This window comes from Danio rerio, chromosome 1 (assembly GCF_052040795.2).
Source record: "Danio rerio strain M-AB ecotype USA chromosome 1, GRCz13ab, whole genome shotgun sequence".
Lineage (NCBI taxonomy): Eukaryota > Metazoa > Chordata > Actinopteri > Cypriniformes > Danionidae > Danio > Danio rerio.
This window is the reverse complement of record NC_141021.1, coordinates 36252507-36279634: the sequence shown is the minus strand read 5'-3', so window position 1 is coordinate 36279634 and position 27128 is coordinate 36252507. Positions and strand designations below refer to the sequence as shown.

Here is a 27128-nt window from a genome sequence, read left to right as displayed (position 1 = left end):
AAGTGTCATTTTAAAAGTTTCAATAAAAATACATTGATAATTAACAAAAAAAAAAAAAAGTTATTTAAATACATTAAAACAACAACAATAAACACAAATGTCTACTTTGTTGTTTCAAATAACTTTTGGTAAAAAAATAAATGTAAAAATGTTAAATACTGAAATAATGTTATCATTCAGTGTAACGTGTATTTATGTATGCTGGGTTCTGTCCACTGAAGAGGTCCCCATAACTAGACCCACACGGAATCTGCGCGCGCAGAATTTCGCAGAATTCCGCAGATTTTCCGCAAATTATCCGCAGAATTCTGCAGATTTCTGCAGCTTTTTAGCCCATCGTTAATTATGTTTATTAACTTGAGTAAATGTGTCTAAATCAAATTTTATTTAGTTTTTTGATTAATTACAGTAATATTATTGACCAATATAAAAATGTTCATCTGATTTATGTACAATGCAATTTGTAAAGTAATATTTTCTCTTTTAGTATATATATATATATATATATATATATATATATATATATATATATATATATATATATATATATATATATATATATATATATATATATATATATATATATATATAATATGAGAGACTTGCTTTGTTTACTCCCAAAATAATTCTGCAGATTTTTACCAAAAATCTCAGCAGAAATAGAAAAAATGTCCGCAGATTCCGTCTGGCCCTGCCCATGACCTCTGACCTGGCTGGGTAAATCCTGAGAGAACAAATCATTTGGCATACAGAAAAAGCATTCACACATATTATTCCAGATTTACACTCAAGAGGGATAACACTAAGATTATCATGTAATATATAGGCATGTAATTTAACATTTAATTTTAGTACTATTCATAAAGACATAAGTAAAGATATGTGTTAGTCCATCCTGAAGTGAAAATCCATCAGACAACCCATTCCATTATCTTCTTTTAAATATGTAGTTTGAACAAATATATATCATACTCCACTGTGAAACTGTGTATAAATAAAATACCTGGCATTCTAAAAATGCAAGTTGTAAGAACAACAAATAATAACTTGACTTCTAGTTGATCATTTGGAAAAGTGGCAGAAAATAGATTTTTTTCTGATGAATCATCTGTTGAACTGCATCCAAATCATCACAAATACTGCAGAAGACTTATTGAAACCAGCATGGACCCAAGATTCTTATAGAAATCAGTCAAGTTTAGTGAAGGAACATCATGGTTTGGGGTGACATTCTGTATGGGGCGTGTGAGAGATCAGTAAAGTAGATGCAACATCAGCAGCCTGATATCAAGATATTTGTGCTGCCCATTACATTACAAATTACAGGAGAGGGCAAATTCTTCCTGAAAGCAAAGAAGCTGCACCAGGATTGGCCAGCCCAGTCACCAGAAATGAACATTATGAGCATTGAGGAGGAGGCACTGAAGATGAATCCAAAGCATCTTGATGAACTCTGGGAGTCCTGCAAGAACACTTTCTTTGGCATTCCATATAACTTTTTGTTTCAAGTTATTTAAGTCATTGCAGAGATGTATGGATGCAGTCCTCCAAGCTCATGGGAATCATACACAATATTAATTACTTTTTCACTGCACCATGGCTTTATATTCTATACTCTACATTATTTTTGTTAAGTGACAAGACTTTTGACTAAGCAAAGTCAAATCTTACTGTCTTAATTAAATAAATAAAAAACAAGGCATGATAAGATTTTATTTTGGTTAAAATATGTGTAATCTAGAGGCCTTTGCAATTCTTATAAGCCACTTCTGATACCAAATGATCAACTAGAAGTCAAGTTATTTGTTTGTTAAAAGTTTGTTTGTTAAAAGTTAAAAGTCTGACAAGACTTTTGTCAGTTTGCGTATATATTGCGTATATAATATTCTATTTTGAAATACATGTTTTAAATTTACTAACTGTAAAAAGAGTTTGTACAACTTTTCTTCCCTCCATTGCTGATCTACTGAATCACAATGAAATAAATTGTTCCAGAATAAAAGGTTTCCATTTTAATATAATGGATAATGCACAGAGTGTTTCAGCTCAGGTGCCTACAATATCAGCCCAATAAAACTAGGTTTTCTCGGCAGGAACACAAATTAGAGGGAACATTGAGCATGGGTGTGTTAAATCAATTGAAATGCAGTGAGTGGCCAGCTGTGCTCAGAGTGGCAGAGCAGACAAAAGAGACACTGAAAATATCCTGCTGATCTGAACACAGCTGTATGTTACTATTACGACAACTGTGTGTCTCATAACAAAACACAGAAAGACTGTCACTTGACATCAGAGCAGACAGCAACACATAACACAAGTACTTGTTGAGCTTATGATTGAATCCACTGTAAACCCATGAATCCCTAATAAGATGGAAGTGTCTCTATCTTATGAAAGATAATCATATACTGGCATTATGCATTGTTGCCGGACGATGCTGATGAAAATGGAAACAGACATGATGGACAGATATTTTTGTTATTAAATTGTTTGGTCTGTCTATATTGCTCAATTGCAGTAATACCATCAAAACTACACCGCATCGGAGACTGCAGTGCATCTTTATAAAATTATAGAGAGCTCATTTATTTGTTTGTTCATATTCTGTTTACAAGATGCTTCAAACCTGGGTTAAAACTAAAGAGTTTCAAAATGAGAGTTATCCCCTAAAGGGTCCTACATACATTACATGAATCCAATGTATGTATTTATGTAGAGTTTATGTAAATTATTATTTTTAACCTTGGATTACATATAATTAATTCAGATCAGGTTCAGATTTTAGAACCGGAAAAAAAAAAAAAAAAAAAAACATCAATTTTTATCCAGACAAAGTAGATTTGCTTTAAAAGCATAGAAAATAGCTTCTTCTTGACATGTTTACAGTCAAAGTTAATCTTAGCCAGGAATTTAAGCCTAATTTTATCTCAGAAAATGTAACTATTTTACTTATTGGTAAAAAAGTGGCTAATTTGTCATACACTGTAAAACCCAATAGTCAACTGTAGTTAACTCAAACTTTACTGAAAGTTAATTCTACTCATTTGAGAAAGAGTTTTGAAATCAGTGTTGAAAGTAATCAGTTAATAAATACTTCATTACTTCAACTTAAATGGAGTAAGTTCGCAGTACTCTTATAGATTAGTTTTTAAACTGAAATGTTTGTAACAATTGGTTTCCTCAAACAGTTTGAGTTGCTATAACTTATTGGGTTTTACAGTACTTAGTTGGTTTGAGTTCTCTTCATTTATTGGGTTTTACTGTGCTCAAATTGCTTCATTTACTTAAATGGAGTAAGTTCACAGTACTCATTAGAATTAGTTTTTGAACTTAAATGGTTTGATGCAATCCGTTTCCTTAAATGGTTTGAGTTACCTTAAATTTTTGGGTTTTACAGAGATAAATAAGTACAAAAAGGTATGATTTTTAAAGGGAAACCACAAACCCAAACCCTAAACCCAACTATTATTGGGGCATAAGCAATTCATACTAAAATGTATGAATGAAATTGTACCAGTTACCAAGTATCAAAAAGTTTCTTGAACATTCAGACTTATGGGAGAGCTTCCATTAGAAAAACACCACTTAGTAGCCATCTTAGTAAAGCAACTAATCCCAGTCTATTTTGTTTAACATCATGTTAGTAGTGTAAAAAAAAAACAAAAAACATACATATATGTACAAGAAAAGGCCAGCATTACAAAAAAAGTAAAAAAATCTCATATTTAATAAGATCACCCTTAGCCCTTTCTCCTTACCCCTACCCCTCGTTTTGTGCATTCATGTGAAGGGGTAGGGGTGTCCCAATCCTCTTTAGCTTGAAGGGTTAAGGGAAAGGGCCAGATAGCCCTTGAAACTGAGATGTTTCAGGACCACACTCAAAAGCAAAGGGTAAGAAATTTTCCCAGAATAAACCATCTACATTAGCATCATGGCTGCACACGGAAATAAGGAGATGCACAAACAAGCATTTTTGTCACTATTTGTTACATGTCCATGTATTTATTTATGTTACTTTGTCACCCTGTAGTGTTTTGTTGCTGTTTGTGTTTTGATTTAAGTTGATTCCTCCACACCAGTAGACCCTTGACCGCCGGCAATTTAAGAGCTCGCGATGCAGAGTTTCAGTGACGGGGATTTTGAGTGGCCTTCCAGACATGGAGTTGTGCTTCTTTTGTGTTCAACTTTGGCTTATTGTGTTTTCTTCCCACAATTTGTTTACGTTAGGTGATTCAGTTAATAAAACCCCTAGACCGACCCTTTTGTCTCCTCCCTTATTTGATGTTGTGACTGTGGTCCTAACACTATTCAATCCCTAATAACTCCTGTATAGTGGTCCTATAACATACTTTCACATCTGTCAGATGACACTTGATTATCCTGTCAGAAATGTCTAGTGGCTGGAAATTAGCTTTTTACAGTGTCAGTTACAAGCTTATTGCCACATTATATTGCTATGATAACATGATATGCCTTCAGTGATTTTCTGAAGATAAATACCAAAAAATAAAGCAACTGGAATAACTACAGCAGTCGCGATCATCGATCTTATATAAAGCAAGAGATCATGATGACATATGATGTCGTGTGCAGGTGCTGTAGTGTTGTCCCAATTCTTTGGGGTACATTTTGAAGCCCTGAAAGTGTAGGGATAGGGGTACAAAATAGAATTGGGATTGGGCCTTAATCTTTCATCAAGTCCTACTTGTCACAGCTGTAAATGACAGCTTTCTTCTTCTCATTTCAGGACTGCTTCAAGTGGATGGACGTCACAATAGTTGAAAAAAACACCAAAGGACAATCTTAACTTAATTTTCATTTCCACTTTCAGTTTTGGGTGCTATACAGTGCATCCGGAAAGTATTCATAGCGCTTCACTTTTTCCACAAAATTTTTATGTTACAGCCTCTTTCCAAAATGGATTAAATTAATATATTTCCTCAAAAGTCTACAAACAATACCGCATAATGACAATGTGAAAAAATATTGTTGCAAATTTATTTAAAAAACTGAAAAATCACATGTAGAAAAGTATTCACATCCTTTGCTCAATACTTCAATACTAGCCTTAAGTCTTTTTGAATATGATGCCTCAAGCTTGGCATACCTGTCTTTAGGAAATTTTGTCCATTCCTCTTTGCAGTACCTCTCAAGCTCTATCAGGTTGGATGGGTACAGCCATTTTCAGATCTCTCAAGAGGTGTTTAATAGGACATAGATCTGGGCTCTGGCTGGGCCACTCAAGGACATTCACCGAGTTGTTGTGAAGCCTCTCCATTGATATGTTGGTGGTGTGTTTTAGGTCATTGTTCAGCTTAAAGATGAGCCGTCACTCCAGTCTGAGATCAAGAGCATTCTGAACCAGGTTTACATTCAGGGTGTCTCTGTATATTGCTACATTCATCTTTCCCTCTATCCTGACTAATTTTCCAATTCCTGCTGTTGAAAAACATTCTCACAGCATGATGCTGCTACCACCATGCTTCACTGTAGGGATGTTTTTAGCCTGTTGATGATTGGTGCCTGGTTTTCTCCAACTGTAAAGCCTGACATTCACTCCAAAGAGTTCAATTTTAGTCGCATCAGACCAGAGATTTTTTTTTAAATTTTTTTTTATGGTCTGAGAGTATTTCAGATGCCTTTTGGCAAATTCCAGGTGGGAAGTGGCTTCAGTCTGGCCACTCTAACATACAGGCCTGATTGGTGGATTGCTGCACATATGGTTGTCCTTCTGTAAGGTTCTCCTCTCTCCACAGAAGAACACTAGAGTTGGACAGTGACCATTGGGTCATTGATCACCTCTCTGACTAGGGCCCTTCTCCCCCGATCACTCAGCTTAGTTGGCCGGCCAGCTCTTGGAAGATTCCTGGTGGTTTCAAACATCTTCTACTTACGGATGATGGAGGACAATGTGCTCATTGGAACTTTCAGAGCAGCAGAAATTTTTCTGTAACCTTCCCCAGCCTTGTGCCTCAAAACAATCCTGTCTTGGAGGTCTACAGACAATACCTTTGTCATCATGCTTGGCTTGCGCTTTGAAATGCACTGTCAACCCTGAGACCTTATATAGACAGGTGTGTGCCTTTTCAAATAATGTCCAATTAACTGAATTTACCACAGGTGAACTCCAAATAAGCTGCTGAAACATCTCAAGAATCATCAGTGGAAACAGATTGTACCTTAGCTCAATTTACAGCTTGGCAGCAAAGGCTGTCAATACTTATGTACATGGGATTTTTCAGGTTTTTTTTATTTTTGATATATTTGCAAAAATGTAAAAAAAAAAAAAATCTTATTTCAAATTTTCATTATGGGGTATTGTGTGTAGAATTTTGAGAAAATAAATGAATTTAATCCATTTTGGAATAAGGCTATAACATAAAAATGTGGAAAAAGTCACGAGCTATTAATACTTTATGCGAGGATGAGACTAACTTTGCTCTGATTGGTCAGATGAGACTAGAGTTTGTTGAAAACAAATATCAACAAACTCGTGTTTTACTATTTCATCCACAAGCAGGCAAAGTGAATTTGAACAATTAGATGACATGGCAACAAAATGAATCACACTCATTTAAGGGCAGTTCACAATTCGCTCTTTGCTTTAGAAGACAATAACTCCATTTATCATGCACTCTGATCTTTGAAATATTCCAGATTTTTATAACTAATTAGCATCACAAAGTTAAAGTAGAGGATTCACTTCTGGAGTCACTTTTAGATGTCTTTACATTATTTAATGCTTTTTTGGAGTATGATGCTGTTTAACACTATTGTATGACTAAAATGTGTTCTTTATTGTAATCATAACTTTCAGTGCTATTTAGCACCAACACTTTTACATAGTGCTACATATAGCAACTTAACCAACACACAGAACTGCTGGAGAATAGGGATTGGCTGATAACTGTTTTCAAGGTATACCGTGGTTTGGAAAAGTCAAGGTTTTAAAACTGGCAAAATTTTCAATACCGTTCCTAAGGTATGTGTAAGACTTTTTTTCTTTTTTTTGTTTGTTTTTTTAGGTAACCAGTATCTCCGGGAGAAAAGATTTCCAAGTTATCCGTTTTAAATTTTCATTTTTTGAAACTAACAAAGACAGCAGAAGACAATTCCTGCAGGCACAGGATGTCAACAAGGGGTATTGATGTTGAATCCCAACGTACCTCAACGACATGGGGACATTGAACTTTGTTTGGAAATTAAAATTGGGTTGACGTCAGAACATTACCACTAAGACATCTATCTGACATTGGATTTTGGTCACTTTCCAACACCACCAAATAACGACGTAATTTAACAAAGTTATTGGACTTCAAAATATCATTGTCTTCAGACGCTGGCTTGACATTGAATTTTGGTCACTTGACATCACAACCTAAATCTAACCTTATATTACAGTCTTATATACTGTTCCAAAATATTTTAAATGTTTCTTAAAATATATTGTGTTCAAAAAAGTTTAAGCTTTTAACCCAGATTATTAAAAAGAATAGAATTTAGAGCAGTAATCACAACAAAGTGAAACCGTGATATTTTTATCCAAGGTTATCATACTGTCAGAAGCTCATACTGGTCCATGCCTACAGGAGAACCATGACAGATGCTTAATGGGTTCTATATGCACTTCTCCTATGATTATGAACCAAAGAACCACTGAAGAACCTTTTGAGCAGGCTTTACATTTTCAAACAGATATTTTTCACACAACATGCAAGATAATATTTGGGCAGATAAAAGAAGAAAAAGGAACAAAGACAGCACTTTAAAGGTGAAATAAAATGTTTTCCTAAAGCTTACTATTAAAAATGGATCACTTGCTAGTGTAACCTGACCAGAATAGCAAAACTTTCCGTTTTCAGGTTATAAAACAGAAACAAAACATTGGCTGAGCTATCTACTGTTAAATAATGATTTCAAGCTATTTCAAGTTATTGCCTAAAATATATTAGCATATGTTGCTCATTTCAACATCAAATAGCTGTTTATTTTCTTAGGGTATGAAAGATTCTTGCTTGGCCAACAGGAGTAACGTGTCATTTATTGATGTTTTCTAATTTCAAAAGGGAATGGCAATTAGCCTTCACAAATTATTCAAATTACCCCAGTCTATCTCAGAAAAAAAAAAATGTTAATTACAAATTCCTAAAAGCTGCATGCAAAACAGCATAAATGACTTCCTTTCAGAAAGTAAATAAATTCAGCGGAACAAAAACACATTTGCTGTTCAGTAGAAATGTAATTTAACCATTATCCCTTTTAATGAATAAGTAAAGGTGACTGCAGTAAGTGAATTATTAGGAGTGTTTTGTTCAACGTTAATTACTTTCTTCCCCCACCAGGCTCTTTTTCTCATCACGTGGTTGTATTCCCTCACAAAGCTCATTGAGATGCTTTGGGTGGCATGACCTATTATTACAAACTATTTAACACAGAAGATGTCTGATCCATCTGACCTCCATGACTCATAATTTCCTGTCTGTCATTTTGCAAAAGTTTCAGCTGCTGCAAACTTAATCTATTCCATTAGATGATTGAAATTATATCTTTCATTTTTTTCTTTCTTTTTTTAGTCTTGCTGCTTAAAACATCATTTGCACAATACCAAACTTTCAGTGATCTATTATGGCCTGGATTCATGCAATGGAAATTTAAGATTTGAGCTATATAAATGAAACGTTATGGCTTTCTGTTTGCAAGAGTAAAAAATTTAATTTGCATTTTTATTTATTCATTTAGGTAATGCTTTCGTAAAAGGAACTCACACATGAGAAGGCATTTAGCAATTCAACAAGAGGCAACACAGACAAGAAGTGCTAACCATATAAACAAACAATTTGTTCCCAGAGAATTAAGTGCTAGAGTTGGGAGGGGGGAGTGTTTTTTTTTTTTTTTTTTTTTTAACCCTTGTGTACTTTTCAAATCGTACCCTTTTGTCATTTTAGGGATGAAAACATCTTTTTTTTTTTTTTTTTTTTTTGCATAAATAAGTTAATCCTGTAAAAAGAAATATTTACAGGATTTTAACTTTTTAATTGCCAAATTCACAAATGATGTCAATCATTTAGTGAAAAAACACACATTTTTCATTATAAAAAGTAAATGTGGACTGGACATTTTTTTTTTTTTTTTACATTTTTATCATGATTTTATTATTTTTATCTTGAAGATGTAAATGAGTAGTAACAACATTAGCTTTGATGCTTAGTTAGATTTTCATTTTCTCTCCCTAATTTACTGTTGGTGGCTGTTTTGCCCCAGTGACCTCCATTATAACCATATTTGATGGTGCATAAATACACAGTCTTTGTTTTTGTTTACTCCATGTAGTTCTGAGAGCTGATATGCATTTTGTTATTGTCTCAGACACATCAAGGTAAGTGTGCAAAGGTCACCCTCACACACTCACAGACACACAAACACACACTTTAATTTGCTGTTATGCATAAGAAACTAAGCTTTTTTTGCACAGGCCTATCTAACGGGTTAATGGTACATAGTGTCATGGTTTTGCAATCAGAAAATGTGGTTATGAAGAAAGTCATTGGGGCAAAAACAGACACCAACAGTAAATTAGGGAGAAAAAAAATAGTTAATTATTCCAAAACAATGCATCAAAGGCAATGTTGTTTCACATCTCTAAGACTGTAATAAAAGGTAAGAAAAAACCCAGTCCACAATTAATTTTATCTTGAAAATACGTCATTTTGTGTGTATTTTTTTCACCAAATTGCTAACAAAAATTGATAAAGATAAAATATAATAAACTATCTGATGCTTTTTAATCAAAACATTTTCAAATATGTGTCAACATGAGATTTGTCACCAAAAATCATTCCAATTGCTTAAACAGAAAATGTTATGGCTAAAATAAGACTCCAAATTACCCCAGAGTGGATGAAAACATCCCCGCCAGTAAGAGTAAAGGAGAAGGTGGTTTGTCAAGCCCTCTCACTGTGGAAAGAATACTTCATAAATACACAATGTTTTTATTTATTGTTATTTTTTAGAGAAGCTGATTTTCAGAAAGTGTCTGGTGCATCCATTAAAACGATAAAGATATGAAAGTATGTGTTTACACAGGTGGTTTGTCAACCCCACTCACCTGTGTGAGGCACACTCAGAACTGCATAACGTTGGGAATTGTTTGGGAAGAACTGGGAAGCATTTGCATTGTGTTATTTATAAATCCATCACCTAAAAAACATTTCACAGCTTATGCACTAATTTTTGGAAGATTCTATAGAATATAGTCAAATAAGTTGTGAGAAACAATCCAAAATCCAACTGATTTTCAATTCTTTTTTAAAAGGCACCTATTTTAACTCTTTTTTTTTTTTTTAGATTTAAGATAAGTCTTAATGTGTCTGTAAAGTTTCAGCTCAAAATACTCATCAGATTATTTATTATATCTTTAAAATAAAATTGAGAAAATTGGAAAATTTGAGCTGTTATAACATTGTAGCTGTTTTTGTTGCCTATGCCTTTAAAGGGCCATGAAACCCCCTCGTTTCAGCAGGGTGTTTTCACACCTCTACTTTGGAAAAAGTCAGAAAAGTGGGCGTGTCCAGCTCTGTTTAGGGGGGAGTGTTGGAGGAAGAAAATAGGCTTGGTGTGGGAGTGTCTATTTGGGCGCGCTGAATTTCCGAGTCAAAACACACAACCACAGCGGACAATGTGACTGTGTTTACATGGACATCTGTAGTCGAATTATTTGCCAAATTATTAAATGGTTTTAAGGCTTTAACTGCAGTTTGGCTCTTTCATTCAGGGAATTCATTCATGTCCCTCCCGACAAACGTGATATTTGATTCGAGGAGCTGCTCTAAGCGTGTATTTTTCATGCAATGTTTGATACCGCACGGCGAATGAGAGAAAAAAAACCTCAGCATTTCCCGGAAACTGCACACGGCAGGTAGCGTCAGAAAGCCGCGTGTGTTATTCCGGTCACAAAATCCAACACGAGGTTATAGTTTGGTTGTAACTGTTAGTGCTAACTTGTTTACACTCGGTGCAATAGTTTGTTTTATACGAATAAAATGCGAACTGAATAAACAAAGAGCACTGGTCGCTCACTTACCAAATCTGTAGAGACAGGACAATCACCAGCAACTAGAGCCGCGTCTTTATTTAGAGGAGACTACAAGCGAATCCGGATCTCATCGTTTGCAGATGAGAACAGCTCTCAGGTAAACAATAATCCTGCTTAGACACGTAAGTTATTGTTGTCGCGCGTCGCGTACACTGTTAATCCACGCGTGACTTCAGCTGCGCTCTCACAGAAAAAAAATGAAAACAAAACTTAATTGCAGCAAACTATAAAAGCAACACTTCACGCTTGTTTTGCCAATACAACGTGGCGTCTCTGCCGTCTACACTCTGACAGTAATGAATATTAATGAAGTTGCACAATAGAGCGCGCTGATTGGTTTGAACCAAGCCTTACTCATGCATTAATGCATCACACTGTAAGACGTAATAAGACACACTCTGGCACAGACGCCCAGTCTGCACGCTGGAATACAACGCTATTATGTCATGGCCGTGACGCAGCTTCAAAAATTCGTTTCAAACCAGAAGTTCGAATTTGCTTGAAATAACGCAAAAACAACCAATTTACACTTTTTAGTGAAATATAGGTGTCCTAATAGTGTTTTTAGCAGTGTGGGACACATATACGACTGTCAACAGCTCAAAAAATGTGTTTTGGTGTTTTGTGACTCTTTAATGGGAATGTGCTGGTTCTCCCCGCCCACTGTTCCTACATTCATGTCAGAGCTGTAACCTTTATGTAGACAAACAGCACAGTGACAGACAAAAATGAAACAAAACCCCCTTACTACAGTAAGAACTTTCCAAACGGTTATTTGTTATATTTGTTGTGGAGTTAATTCAAGCCTTTCTACAATGATGAGCCACACTCAATGTCATGTTTCTGTCACTTCTATATGACTGTGGACACAATATACAAACACATAATTCTGTTCAAACAGCTTACAAAAGTTGATTTTCATCATAGATGCCCTTTATTTCTTAAGTGCAGTTGAACAAAGACAATAGTCTTAAAAAGAACTAATTGTTTTTAACAAATTTCATTGGTCTTTGTCATGATGTCAGTGCACAATATTTTGCTAGTTATTTAGCAAAATATTTAGCTGTGTATGTGTCATTTAAAGGCTTAACTAGGCTAATTATGTTAACTGGAAAGTTAGATTAGGCTAGTCATTGGAAACTGCAGCTAAACGAAGACAGTGTCAAAAAAAAAAACTAAATAAAAGTGCTTTTATTTCAGGCAGACTAAAAGAAATAAAACTTTTTTACAGAAAAAAAAAAGAGATGGCTTAGCAAATGTTTTGAAAATTCCTTTGCTCTGGTATACGTCACTTGGGAAATACTTGAAAATGAATAAAATAAATATTAGAATAAAAGAAGGTGAAGAAACAATCGTCTTCGTTGTCTGAGCAGCTAATACGTGAGATTCTGAAGGAATGTAAAAATCAATGGCTTGAGACAAGAAGATTCCAAACCTGAAGAATTACAGTTTCAGCTATGACTGGTTTCTAGCATTCTTCAAAATTTGTTTAACAGAAGAAAAAAATCCTATAAAGGTCTGGAACCTCTTGGGAGTAAACGGCGAGTAAATTTTTTATTTTCAGGTGCCTTTAAGGTAAAGTTAAGAGCTGATTTAAATATACCTTTTGGGCTGATATTTGGATTCCTCCTTATGGTTCGTCTGCCATGACCTGAATGAGATGGAATATTGAAGTATTTGCGAGTGGGAGGCCAGCAGTTGCCTCTGAGTCATGTGCTCTTGTCACTGCGTCTTCAGTCGTTCGAAGAGGCCAGAAGGATGCTACTATGTGCATCTTGTGTCTCTCTGTGAAATGAAGCGAAAATGTGAGGGTGACACATTTTTCAGTAATCCTCAAAGGACTCCTACACTAGTGGCAGTTTCTGGGTTTGAAGTCAGTAAGCTGTTAAATTGAGATAAATGCTTCAGAACGGCCGTAACCAAGAAAAAAGTTCATTTCATCTGAGACTCAAGTCTTCCATCTATTGTACTTTTTGAAATACAGGATTAAGGTCAGAGAAACAGCCTGTTTTTTTTTTCTTTCTTCATATCCTAAGCAGTATAAGACTCTGCCTTTAACCTCTTAAGAGTCACCCACATCTTTGAATGTCAATGTGAAAGTTTGAAAATAAAATGTCAGTCTCTCTCTCTCTCTCTCTCTCTTTTTAAAGTGACTCTGCAGATTATGGCTGAAGTGAATACTATCAAAAAAGTTAAATATCAAAAAGTTTTAAAAAGTACATAAGTTTGAGTCCACAGTTATGTGCTAAGTATTTCTAACTATAATGAAATATATATATATATATATATATATATATATATATATATATATATATATATATATATATATATATATATATATATGTTTTTTTCATGTTATTTTAGAATTGGAAATTCCAGTAAAGTTCAAAAATGTCCAAAAAAGCTGACATTTCAAAAAAAAAAAAAAAAAAAAAAAAAAATATATATATATATATATATATATATATATATATATATATATATATATATATATATATATATATATATATATATTTATGTTGGCTAAATAAATAAATATAATGAATGAATGAACACACCATTTGTGGATAAAAAAAAATTACAAGTGAATTGAAAAATAAAGTAGAATTTTTTTTTTTTTTTTTTTTTTTGTGCTGGTTGAAAGTCTCTTCACATTCCAATAGTAATGATTACAGTAAATGATCTAAATGTATTTATATGCATTTTTATATTCTGGGTAAGGCACAAGACTAAAAACATGTTCATTCAATTAAAATGTCGGGCACACATTTTCCATAATTCTGATGCGTAGCCCAAACTTTCTGTCAACAAATGTAGATTTGTACACCTGTTCAACATCTTCCATCTGCACATGTACGCGCGGTCACCTGCACATGAGAGAGATCAAACAAATGTTGAATCAAAACTTTTAAAATCCTTCTACTTTTGCACGCTGGAGGAAGGATGACACCATAGCTGAAGTATTTCTGTCAGACAGGTAATGTTAGGTTTTAAAACTACTTTAGTTACGCAAAGCTGATGCTTATACACTCAGCATCACAATGGCTTTGAGAAATGTCTAATATGCTGATTTGGTGCATAACAACAACAACAACAACAACAACAACAACAACATAATAATAATAATAATAATAATAATAATAATAATAATATTTATTATCGTCATCAGCTGTTCGGCTTAATATTTCTCTGAAAGTGATTTTTTTATTGTCAGATAAAAAATAAAAGTTCAAAAAGGCAGCATTCATTTAAACAGAACTTATCTAATGAATACTTTCTTAATGAATATAAACAGCAGTGTAGTTCTGGGATAACAGGGGAAGAATGCTTTGGCTCTGCCCTCTAGTGGTAAGTTGACATTCACACAAATAAGAAAACTAGTAGTAAACAAAAATAAACAAAAAGGTAACACTTTAAAATGAAGTTTCAATAGATAACGTATTTACTAACATGAAGGAATAAACAATAGATTTATCACTGGATTTATAAAGTGAACTAACTAATGTTTTGTTTTTTACCAGCAATATTGAGACTTTAAAAAATGGTAGTTAAATTAAGTTGTCACCAATATTTAAAGTGGCATATTACCATTAAAATATTAGCTATTTATCTTCTTTTTTTTGTCTTTAAAGTAACTTTTTTTGCATGATCTTACAAGATCCCACACAATACCTAAACCCTACAACTTAATAAATAATGAGCATTAAAGTATAAGGTTGAGGCTAAATGTATACTTAAAGGTTTATTTATAACAAGAATTGTATCTTAAAAGTGCAACCAAAATCTTTTACAACTGATTTGACAAGATGTGTTAACTAACAAAACTTTGGATTTTAATTATGCATTAGTAAATTAACAAGATCTATGAATAAGTGCTTTACTAGTATTGGTTCTCCGTAGTTCATGATATTAATTTTATATATATATATATATATATATATATATATATATATATATATATATATATATATATATATATATATATATATATACACATACATACAATTAAAATCTTAAAATAACACAAACAAACATCTTACATAATTGCAAATGTTTTATTTATCGATTGAATGGTATATAATGGTATATATCCCCTTAGTTTTTTTTAGTATAATCCTCACCCATACTCCTAAACTCTCACTGTGGATGAAGCAATAAACTACCAACCTGTCATGCTTATACTATTTACAATCCTTACGAAATATTGCAGTGTGTAACCGCTGTCAGCCTAAACACAGATTTCTGTGCATAACTCCAAAGTACGTCGCTTTTTACATGCCACTCAAAAATAACAACCCTCAATTTCGTCGCATCCTGACTCCTGAAGATTCCGAGCAGCCATGAAATAAAAAAAAAAACTGATCTGATCAATGCACTCATACAAAAACACACATACACGCACGCACACACACACTCAACCTGAAACCTCAGGCACAAAAGGAATCAAGAAGAGCAACCATCTTCAAAACCCAAAGACATGAGAAAAAGAAAAAAACTAAACAAAAAAAACTCTCTTTTCTCTTCTTATAATTTGGCATCACCCCTGAATCAAGCAGAATAAAAAAATCCACACACAAAATATCCCAGCAAGATGTGAATCTAGAAGTCAAATTCAATCATTTCCAATTCATAAACAGAGCAAAGATGAGAAGAGAGAAACAGACGTAGCTCACATGAGTGTTCTGTCATGCACTGGGAAAACAAGCGAAGGTACGGCGAGAACAAAACAAATCACGGCACGACTTAAAAACCAGCCGTGTCACTTCGTATGTTTCCAGAGGTAGAGTTCTGCTGTCAAACTTGTTTACACCAGTGTGATTGTTTTTCCAGATTTATCGATCAAACAGCCTGAAGTAGTGGATTTCAGGGGAAAACGCTTCAATATTGGCATTATTCTCCAAGGAGGTATAGTATATATTCAATTATAACACGTTTATCCAAACTGAATCTTTATTTTTATCCTTCTAAAAGCAATAGCGGTTCACCTGAAAGAGTCTTAAACACCCTTGACAGCCATTTCTCATTGTCATAAATAAATAGGAACAAAAAATTGCATTTGTCATCTGTGGTGCGGTATCCCAGAGTAGGCAAGTGTGAATGTGAGCTTTTGGACTGTTTGTTTGTGTATTTGTTATTTGGTATGAATGTGTTTTGGTGTGTGTTTGGGTGGCCTTCTGTTGCCAGGCAATGATCAGGTGTTTGTTTGTGTATGTGTGTGTGTGAGTGCATGAGCACTAGTCCACTCCAAGGGCTTTGAGCTGCCTCTCGATATCCTCATCTGAGATCCCATCTGCTTTGGCCGTGGCGGCGCTTGGGGTTTTTCGCGCAGCTGAAGGAGCGTGAGCCATCTGTAGGAGGACGCAAAATAACAGAAAACCATTATATGGATCAAAAAATATGATGTGATGGATAGTGTTGGGCAATCAAAGGCTCAACAGTCAGGCCGTGGGTATGAATAACTAGATTTATTTTTCTAGTGACATGCTCAAACACAAAATATGTTATATGAAATGTTAAATGTGTTTTTTTAATGAAAGCCCAGTTTGAATGAATAACTCAAATATTTATTTTGCTTCCTTGCAGGATAAATTCATGTTTTTAATTAGATTTTTTTAACAAATGATTCGATGACTAATTTAAAATGGCAATTTTTTTAAACCTATTGGCTTGTTATTTATAGTCTTAGTTGAACCCACCATTTATGTGACATGTTTGTAACACAGAAATACCGATTCTGTGTGTTAAGAAAATAAAAACAGCTGGCAAAAACTAGGTCAAACTAGTGCACCACAAAATATACATTTCAGTATTGACATGCTTATTCATACATTATATTATATTATATTATATTATATTATATTATTCATTCATTTTCTTTTCGGCTTGGTCCCTTTATTAATCTGGGGTCGCCACAGCGGAATGAACCACCAATTTATCCAGCATATGTTTTACGCAGCGGATGCCGTTCCAGCTGCAACCCATTTCTGGGAAACATCTATACACACTCATACACTATAATATATAATTTAATATATATATATGTGTATATATATATATATATATGTGTATATATATATATATATATATATATATATATATATATATATATAATATTTTTCATATATTTTTATAATTTTAATAATTTTTAAAACTATAATAATTGTAATTATGCACTACATCCAGTGTAGTGTAGGCCTCTGTGAAAGTTTTTTTTTTTTTTTTTTTAGGTTGTAATAGTGGAGTTAACCTCAACATTTATGAACAGGAGACTACAGTAAACATGTTTACTCAAAAGATTTGCAGCATAAGCTCTCATGTAAAAGTGCTGAGCATAAGGTTATGTTTGGAAAGAGTGAGGAAAGACAGCTTACATTGTGAAGAACAACCTTATATGGTCATATGGGGTGTTTCATGCAGTCAAGTTAAGGATAAATGTATGCAGATTTACAAACCAGCCAAATTAATAACCATTATAGTATTGTGAAAGGGGATTTTATAGTTTATATACATATGTTTTAAATTTTACAGTAGTTAAGCTTTAAATATGCTCTTAAGAAACCTAAAAATAATGTCACAGACACTGGGCCCTATCATACACCTGGCGCAATAGGGTGCATGATGTGTTTGGCGCAATTTGTTGCTATTCTCAGACCAGCGCAACCCTAACTTTCTTGATTGGCTCCAAGTTGTTTAAATAGCAAATCCATTTGCACCGCTTTGTGCACTCATGGCTGTTCTGGTCTAGAAAGGAGATGTGTTAAGGCGCACTGTTGGTGCATTGTTATTTTGAAGAATTAAAAGAGTGTTAGTTGTGTGTCCTAAACGTGTACAGATTGCTTAATACACACTGGATGTACAGCAATACACAAATATCTTTACAAATGAAAAATAATAAAACTATTGAAATATTTAAGAAATATATTATTTTCTACATAAATTCTCCATGCCTTCTTCATTTCGGGGGGCTTTCAGTTTATTCATAACAATTTGCTTTAGTATAGTGTTATTAATATTAGCAGTATTATTTATCATATGCACATTTATATTTGTTTTAATAAAAACAAGTTTAGATTTGTCCACCTGTCAGGTTTTGGGAGACGTATTCATCACCATATGGGGCATAAGAATAGGACAAGTGTTTGGATATAACTCAGTTTTTTGACCACACTTCATTATTACTATTGTTCATTTATTCATTTGCTGGTTAACACATTAAGAGAACAAGCACAACCCTGTTAGACCATGCGCTGTGGCACAAAGCGTATTTGTCCATCTTTGATATAGGAAAAGTGGATTCGGACACGCCCTTAATGCTTTTGCGCCATGCACTTTAGACTTTATGCCTAGATTGTTAAAATGTAGCCCATTATTGTTTAATAATATAAATAAGTAAATGAATAAATAAATAAAAAAATACAAAAAATAAATAAATAAATAGGCACACTCATATTCTGGACACAGAGAAAAAATCCAAAAATATTTGGAAAAAACTTCCATAGTAATCACTTGAGCTGTAAAATGCCTCTCTTCCTAACATCATACTGAATCTGTCATGTGTCAAATTCTTAACTGCATCTCCATAACGTTAATGGATTAATGCTTTGAAATACTATTGTGATGTATATTCAATATATTGTGCAACTCTAATGGACACAAATGGATTTCAACACTAATGCACTGCAGTGATAATTCTGTTTACAGAATCTGGTGCCTCAACCTGACTGATGCCCATATAATCTTTCACTTCTTACCTTTCCTGAGATCTCAATTCCAATTTCATCCAACACCTGGTTCACAATGTCCTGAGATTCTTCCTCATCTCCAGAATCCTCGAAGATCTCATCCAGGGTGTCGTTCACTGTAAATAGACACAGGGGGAATCATGATTTATATACCGTTGCTGAATTTTCAGTACAGATGTATCCCATGATCCTTTATAAATCATATGAACAAACAAACAAACAAACAAACTAATGAACTGATTAATTAAGGACCACAATGTGAAAACCAGTTTTGAAACTTTTTCTACACACAAATAAATAACCGGACATTGCAGGACTTCAAATAAAATGTATTTATTTCCCTGTGGTGATGCCAAGGTTTGGCATAATCCATTTGTTGTAAACATTCATTGTACATTCTTTCTGAATAAAAGTGTTAATAAATAAATCACACTGACTAATATTTCAAACAGCATTGTACCCTCTCATACTATTTTTTGGAGCAATACCCTTAGTGAACACTCATTTACTGTTCCCCTATTTCTTTTAAACACGATAAGCAATTTTTGTTTGTTTCTTTATTTGTTTGTTGCCAAATCAGCAACTCAAGGCTATTTCAATATCATATTACATAATAATCATCAGAAAAATCTATTAATAATAGCATAGTCCGTCTGGTTAAGCAAAATTACTTGTTTTTTAAAACCCACTTATAAAACATACCCACAACAGCAATAAATAAATAAAAACATGTCTTACTCATCTCCTCTGTCATGTCCATCTTTGCGGTTTCTTTCTGGAAGTTCTGCAGGGTCTGCATGGTCTTCTTTGGATCCATCTTTTTGTTGACAGCTTGCATTGTCTGAAAGTTGTTTTGAGAGAGGCAGAGACACAAACAACTGAGTCACTGTTTGATTCATGACCATTTTAAAATGAGCAGTTTAGGCTCCTCATGCAATTATGCGAAGAATGATGGCTGTGTATCAGCATGGCATTAAACTGTGCACCAGTTATGCATTTATAGACCAACATATAGGTCCAATTTAGGAGAAATCCTAATAAAACTGAAATAATTTGCCTACATCACTAATAGAGTTATAAAAACAATAATAATAACAACAACAACATGTACAAAGACAATTTGCAGCTCTAGATGGAAGCAAATTAGCACTTTATAGTCATGAGTTCCCATGGGAATTTATAATGGGGTTTTAGAATAGCGGTTTTCCATTTAGAGTAAAATTACTTTAAGACCCTTTCATTTGTCTGAGAATTTGGCAAACGAAATTGGAAAGCTGCTTCGAGTAACATTTACCACAGACATTTTCAACATAAAAATCCAAAAATTACACTACATTAGAAAATCCAAAGGGGGAAATGCTTTTTCTCTTTGCATTTTAGGTCTACAAAATAAACAGCCCTGTTTACTTAAAAGTGGCACTTATGAGTAGACCCACACAGAATCTGCGAATGCAGAAATCCGCTGATTTGCATAGATTTTTAAATGCATCATTCAATTTTTTATTTACTTACATGGATACAGATGAAGTCAGAATTATTAGCCCCCCTATTTTTTTTTTTCTTTTTTAAATATTTTCCAAATTATGTTTAACAAAGCAAGGAAATTTTCATAGTATGTCTGATAATATTTTTTCTTCTGGAGAAAGTCTTATTTGCTTTATTTCAGCTAGAATAGAAGCAGTTTTTATTTATTTATTTTTTTACTATTTTAGGGTTAAAATTATCAGCCTCTTTAAGCTATATATTTATTTTTTAATAGTCTACAGAACAAACTATTGTTATACAATAGCTTGCCTAGTTAACCTAATTAACCTAGTTAAGTCTTTAAATTTCACTTAAAGCTGTATATCTAGTGAAATGTTATTTACTGTCATCATGTATTGTGTGTATATATATATATATATATATATATATATATATATATATATATATATATATATATATATATATATATATATATATATATATATATATATATTTATTCAGTTTACATTATATTAACAATATTGAATATGCAAATGTTTATATGATTCATATGCACGCTACATTGCAGTTTTTATTGAATTTATTAAATTAATGTTAAAACGTTATTCATTTTTTATTTCATGTTTTAAGTTATATACGCTCAAACTAAATCAGCATAAATTTGCAGATTTTGTACTAAATTCTGTACAGAAATAACAAAAACTGTCCAAAACAAAAACTGGGATAGTTCACCAACAAAAAAAGATATATTGCAAAAATATCATATACATTTTTTCCCCAGAAAACCCAGATTCAATATTTTATTCCATTTCTTTGTGATGTTGGTTTAACTGTTTTGTTAGTAGAACAGTAAACTTCCTTTTTTAAATTATTTAAACACAAGGCCTGACAAGTTAACAATATATGGGCAGACATTTATATCACAATGAGCAAAGATACAAAATTGTCATATTGAATAAAAAATAAATAAAAAAATTACCATTACAAATACACATAATATAATAATTAAACAAAAAGTGGTGTGTTTATCAGATCCAGTAGGTACATTAAACGATAGCATTTACAAATTGAATAAACAAATAAAAATAAAGGTTTTGCTATTTGATTAATATTAAAGAGATAGTTAACCTAAACATTTGATATATTTTTCAAATCCAAAAAAAACTTAACGTCATTATTTACACGCTCTCAAATAATTTTCAACCCGAGTGAGTTTCTTTCTTCTGTTTACTGTAGTATAGAATGCGAGTAGCCCAAAAGTTGCTGGTCCCCACTGACTTCAATAGTACTTTTCCTACTATCAACAGCCAGCTACTCTTTGGTAACCCATGTTATTTAATAGATGTTCTTTTGGGTTCAGTACAAAACCAAAATTAATACAGATTTGGAATAAAATTTGTAATGAAAGATTTTGGTCAACATGATTAGAGTATAAGTCTACTGTATACATTAAAGAAATAGTTCATCCAAAAACATATATTCTGTCATCATTTACTCTCCCTTCATTTGTTCCAAACCTGTTTGAGTTTCTTTATTCTGTAGAACACAAATGAACTTTTTTGAAGAAAGCTGGAAACCTGTAACTCCTGACTTCCATAGTGTTTGTTTTTTCTACAATGACAGCCAGTGGTTACAGGTTTTCAGCTTCCTTTAAATATATAATTTGTTTAACCGAATAAAGAAATCAAGTAAATTTTATTTTTTTGTGTGACCCATACCTTTTAATACCTGCACACATTGTCACGTTATAATTTAGACATAAACAACTGCACTTGTTTAAATGTAAATCTTAGACAATTAGACGTGAAACATAACCTGGTCCTGTAATGAAGCTTTGTAGTGTGCACATCAATTCCGTAGTCTTCAGATGTACACTTTCGAAAGAATGTTTAACACCAAAACTTAAATGCACATGCAACTAACACACTTTTGTCATTATGAATAATTGCAGTGACTCATGTGTGTGAATGGATTCACATTGTACAGTATACTAAAACTGATACAATGTGCGCTGTAGTAATATGCTATCTCTTCAAAACCACATTGTAGAGACATTTTAATTGGCCATGATTATGGCTGCACAATATATTCTATTAGCATTAATATCACTACGTGTGCATCCACAATTGTTACATCGCTATGCTTAGTTTATTTGTTGGAATTAATAGTTGAGCAAGAGTCATATTTTATGACATATGAGATTTGTGGAGTCACTGCAGAGTTTAACTAACTATAATAGAGTGAAAAGTTATCATTTGCATGTGTTTTTAAGGCCTGTAACTGTGTATGCATTCAGACACAAGCAATTGTACCATTTGTGCCTTGAATGAAGATTTATGATATTAAATTATTTTTACAATGACAACTACAAAGTGTTTTTACATTTGATTATTTAATTTCTGAATAATGTTAGATAAACATGGAGCACTGTACATTTCACTTGTATCTATGCTCTACTGTATTGATTTATGCTTTTATTATATTTTATTTTATTTTAGGCGTTGTTAACTCCCATTCAGAATCATCCCAATCAGTCTAACTTAATGAATTATTTCCAAATAGAACTATTCAAGCTATCTGGTGAACCTGTATTCATATTCCAATATATACTAAAAGAAAAACAAAATATTGCAATGTCATATTTTTCCAATATCATACAGCACCATGGTCAAAAATCACCATATCAAACTTTCATATTCCGAACAATGTTATTGTTTTTTTCTTCTGTATATGTTTTGTCATATAATGTAAATGTCAATGGCTACAATTTTCCAATATACTTCAACATTTCTCTATTAATGGTAAAAAAAAGAAAACCCAAAAACTGAGTAACTGTTTATTTTTGGGTGAACTAAGCATTAAATAACTGTAAGAACTGCCAAGAAAGAACCAAGATGAAAATGTGGGTACAGATTTTTTTTAATGAAAGTTATTATGAGTTGAAAAAGACAGAAGGGTCTTACTTTTGTAGTTGTGGCCATAGCACCAGCCATCTTCATCTGGGAGTTCATAAGTTTGGTTTGTGTGGACATGGAGGTGACCTTTGAGCTGACTGCATATGTGCGCGTCTTCTGTTTTCTCACTTGCACAAGTTGCTTGGCTAAAACTTTGCAGGCGTCTCTGTTCCCTGTTTTTGCCATTTTCTTGATTTCCATCTCCTGCGAAAAGAAACAAAAAATAGGAAACATTTAGGGATTCATCAAATGGCATTATAAAGACATTAGATCAGTGTTTCTCAACCACATTCCTTGAGGACCACCATCTTTACACATTTGCCATGTTTTCTAAACCAAACACAGGTTTTTCAGATCATCCGCTCATTAGCAGAGACTGAAAGACCTGTAATGGATGTAATAGAGAAAGGCCACATCCAAAACATGTAGTGTTGGTGGTCCTCCAGAAACTTGGTTGAGAAACACTGCATTAGACAGTCCCCAGATCAGATTTAAGCAGAAAAAAGACCTGTTTACAGAGAATAAAATTATACCAGTAATAAGATATAGTTCTGAAAATAGCTTCATTTATTACATTTAAAGGTCATACCTATAAAGATAATGGCACATAAATTATATTGTTGAAATCACTTTTTTTTTTCAAGTGACTAACAAAAAAAAAGAAAACAATTAGCCAATTAGAATCCAGTATGCTTTAAAATGTCAGACCAATTAAAGCAGCAGACCACAATACTACAGCAATCAAACTGAAAAATACTCTCCATTTGTGTTGAAATATAGTTCTCATTATAGTTAATGATCTGAATGCGTGTTAAAAGATAAGTTTGCGAGCAGGATTTGATCATTTATATATGATATGATATTATATCCAGTTGAAGTCGGAATTATTAGCCCTCCTGTTAATTTTTTTCCCTAATTTCTGTTTAACAGAGAGGAGACTTTTATATACATTTCTAAACACAATAGTTTCAATACCTCATTTCTAATAACTGATTTATTTCATCTTTGCCATGATGACAGTAAATAATATTTCAATAGATATTTTTCAAGACACTTCTATACAGCTTAATGTGACATTTAAAGACTTAACTAGGTTAACTAGGCAGGATAGGGTAATTAGGCAAGTTATTGTATAATGATGGTTTGTTCTGTAGGCTATCGTAAAAATACAGCTTAAAAGGGCTAATAATTTTGACCTTAAAATGGCTTTTAAAAAATTTAAAAAACTGATTTTATTCTAGCCGAAATAATAAAAAAAGACTTTCTCCAGAGGAAAACATATTATCAAACATACTGTGAAAATTTCCTTGCTCTGTTAAACAACATTTGGAAAATATTTAAAAAAGAAAAACAAAAATCAAAGCGGAGCTAATAATTCTGACTTGAACTGTATGTATGCATGCATGTGTGTGTGTGTGTGTTTTATATATATATATATATATATATATATATATATATATATATATATATATATATATAATTATTTTTTCTGGCTATATAAACAATAACAAATGGCAATTACAGCACTCAAAGTTCACTGAAATCTAAAATGATGCTATATAATTAATAAATGAACAATACATAAATAAATAGATATTACATCTTTAAAAAAAAATCTTGACCAACTACTCTAATATGCTGACAGATTTAATACACATATTATTATTATTTTTTATAGAAATAATTTTCTTAATAAACCTATTTCTGATATCAAAAATTATTTCTAAAATTTTCATGTGTAAATAAATATGCTTTTAGTAACATTTTTTAATTTTTTTGTTAATTTTGATAACATACCTTTCTTTGTTTGTTCTTCTGATTTTATGATTATTCCACCACCTATGCATACATTTTAGGGTCATGACCCCTTACAAAGAACTCATTTCATCATGCGGCTTTAAATTTGGCCACTTTTTACAAAAAAAATTGTATTTATAAAAGTTATAAGCAGAGTTTGCTTTATCAAACAGATAATGTTATAGGTAAATGAACATTACTACTTGAAATAAAACTTATCGGCAACAATTTGTCAGTACCCAAAACACTTAAAGGGAAGATGACAAACTGTGTATTTCTGGCAACAACAGCAGATATCTATAACCCAAAAAAAATAACAAGGCATGATTCCCCGCCAACATTATAATAGTTATGTTAACACTAATTTTAAAACAATGAGTGGGTATAAATAAAAGTTTTAAACATTCCACTAGCTATTGGCTGGCACAAACAATCCTTAAATCAACTTAAAAGGGGATCATGTGCGGTTAGTTCTAAAAATATATCCACAAACTGTCTCTCTGTGACATTAATGTCATAACCTCGTGATCTCATACACCTCAGTAAATGAAGAACATTTGGCATGATCATATAGACGTCACGTTGATGGGTGGGGAATCTCACCAGTTGCTTTTCCTGTTTTTCCAGTGCTGTCCGGTCTCTGGCAATTTGTCTCTGCGTTCCTCGCAGCTCTTTGTTTTGTTCTTTAATGACATCTGTAGAATGAAGGAGACATAGTTATCGATCGCCATATAAATTAATAATGCTAAAATGTCTGAGTCAGTTATAACAAATTAATGTGTTGGAACTACTTTCATAGCAAGGTTCAGAGGAACGATAAACGTAAAGGGACAGTGGTTTCTTTTAAGAGCTAACGTTACTGGATTAACTTAGTTTATTTTAAACCGACATGCTTAAGTATTATTTGTAAGACACAAGCGAAAGAAGCCAAATGTAAAATGTTTACGTCATGGCAGCAGTTCAAAGACACGTCTTTGTACAAACTACAGCCCAAATCGTATTTAATGTATTAAATAAAACGACAGAAATTGCTAACGCAGTCTTTGATAGACGTGAGAGCGTTGCTTGGGCGGCTTTGACAAACAAACAAGCACTCAAAGCGGCGGCAAGAAACTTACCATCTACGGTCTTTTTCTTGAATAACGATGTCATTACTGCAACAAACTCCGCCGACCAAGAAACTAATAAGAAAACTAAGTATATCACAATGACTATTATCAAGTGAGAGTTGGCTATCAAAATATCATGACTATTTCCTGGTTCCTGACAAGAAGGCGGTGAACTTCTGCTCTTCTGCATCAGTTATTCATTTTAATTGGTGAACATTGACGTGACGTTGCATTGAAGCTATCCAGTCGTAACATCACACTGACTGGCACCGCCCATAGATGTCTGCCGCAAAAACAAAGGTCTCTCTGTCGTTCTCGTAACTAAAAACTAAAATAAGAATATGTAAAAATAAGATTAAATTATATATATATATATATATATATATATATATATATATATATATATATATATATATATATATATATATATACAAATCATTACTTAAAACAATAATAATATTTAGATATTATTTAATGACAAGAAATACATCATAAATTAATAATAATAATACCAATAATAATTATAAATAAATAAATAAAGGAGTTTTTCTACAAATTTATGTGAAAACAAAAATAAAACTGTCCTTTAATAAACTATTAAACAATTACACAATTACATAAAACACTATATAATAATACTATAAATTACCATTTTTTTCCAATTGTCAAATTTCAGATTCGAAGGCTTCTAAAAGGCTGAAAACCCCTGCTGTAGTACATTTGAACAGATTTATTCATATTCATTACGACAAAAATGAGCCAATCGCAGCGCATGGATTTGACGCATGCTCATGTGAACAGTCACGGAGAGACACCTCGTGTAAATTCGACTCTGCTCGATGGCTGTTCGTGTAGGTTCGTGCTACGTTCGGGAAGTTCCGCCTACCTCTCGGATCTTGTCGATCCTGAATTAGGGCTGTATTTCGTCCCCCTCGTTCTCTGTGTTGTT

The 27128-nt window shown here is 32.8% G+C and overlaps 1 protein-coding gene across 1 annotated transcript; it reads right to left on the bottom strand.

Annotated features, from left to right (window-relative positions):
• Positions 1-15126: 15126 nt before the first annotated feature.
• Positions 15127-26357, bottom strand: chmp2bb (charged multivesicular body protein 2Bb). Its single transcript, NM_212904.3, is given in 6 exon segments — positions 15127-16440; positions 18844-18950; positions 19573-19675; positions 23283-23477; positions 25674-25765; positions 26189-26357. Coding segments are annotated over 6 exon segments (645 nt in total). The 5' UTR covers positions 26223-26357; the 3' UTR covers positions 15127-16326.
• Positions 26358-27128: the final 771 nt, after the last annotated feature.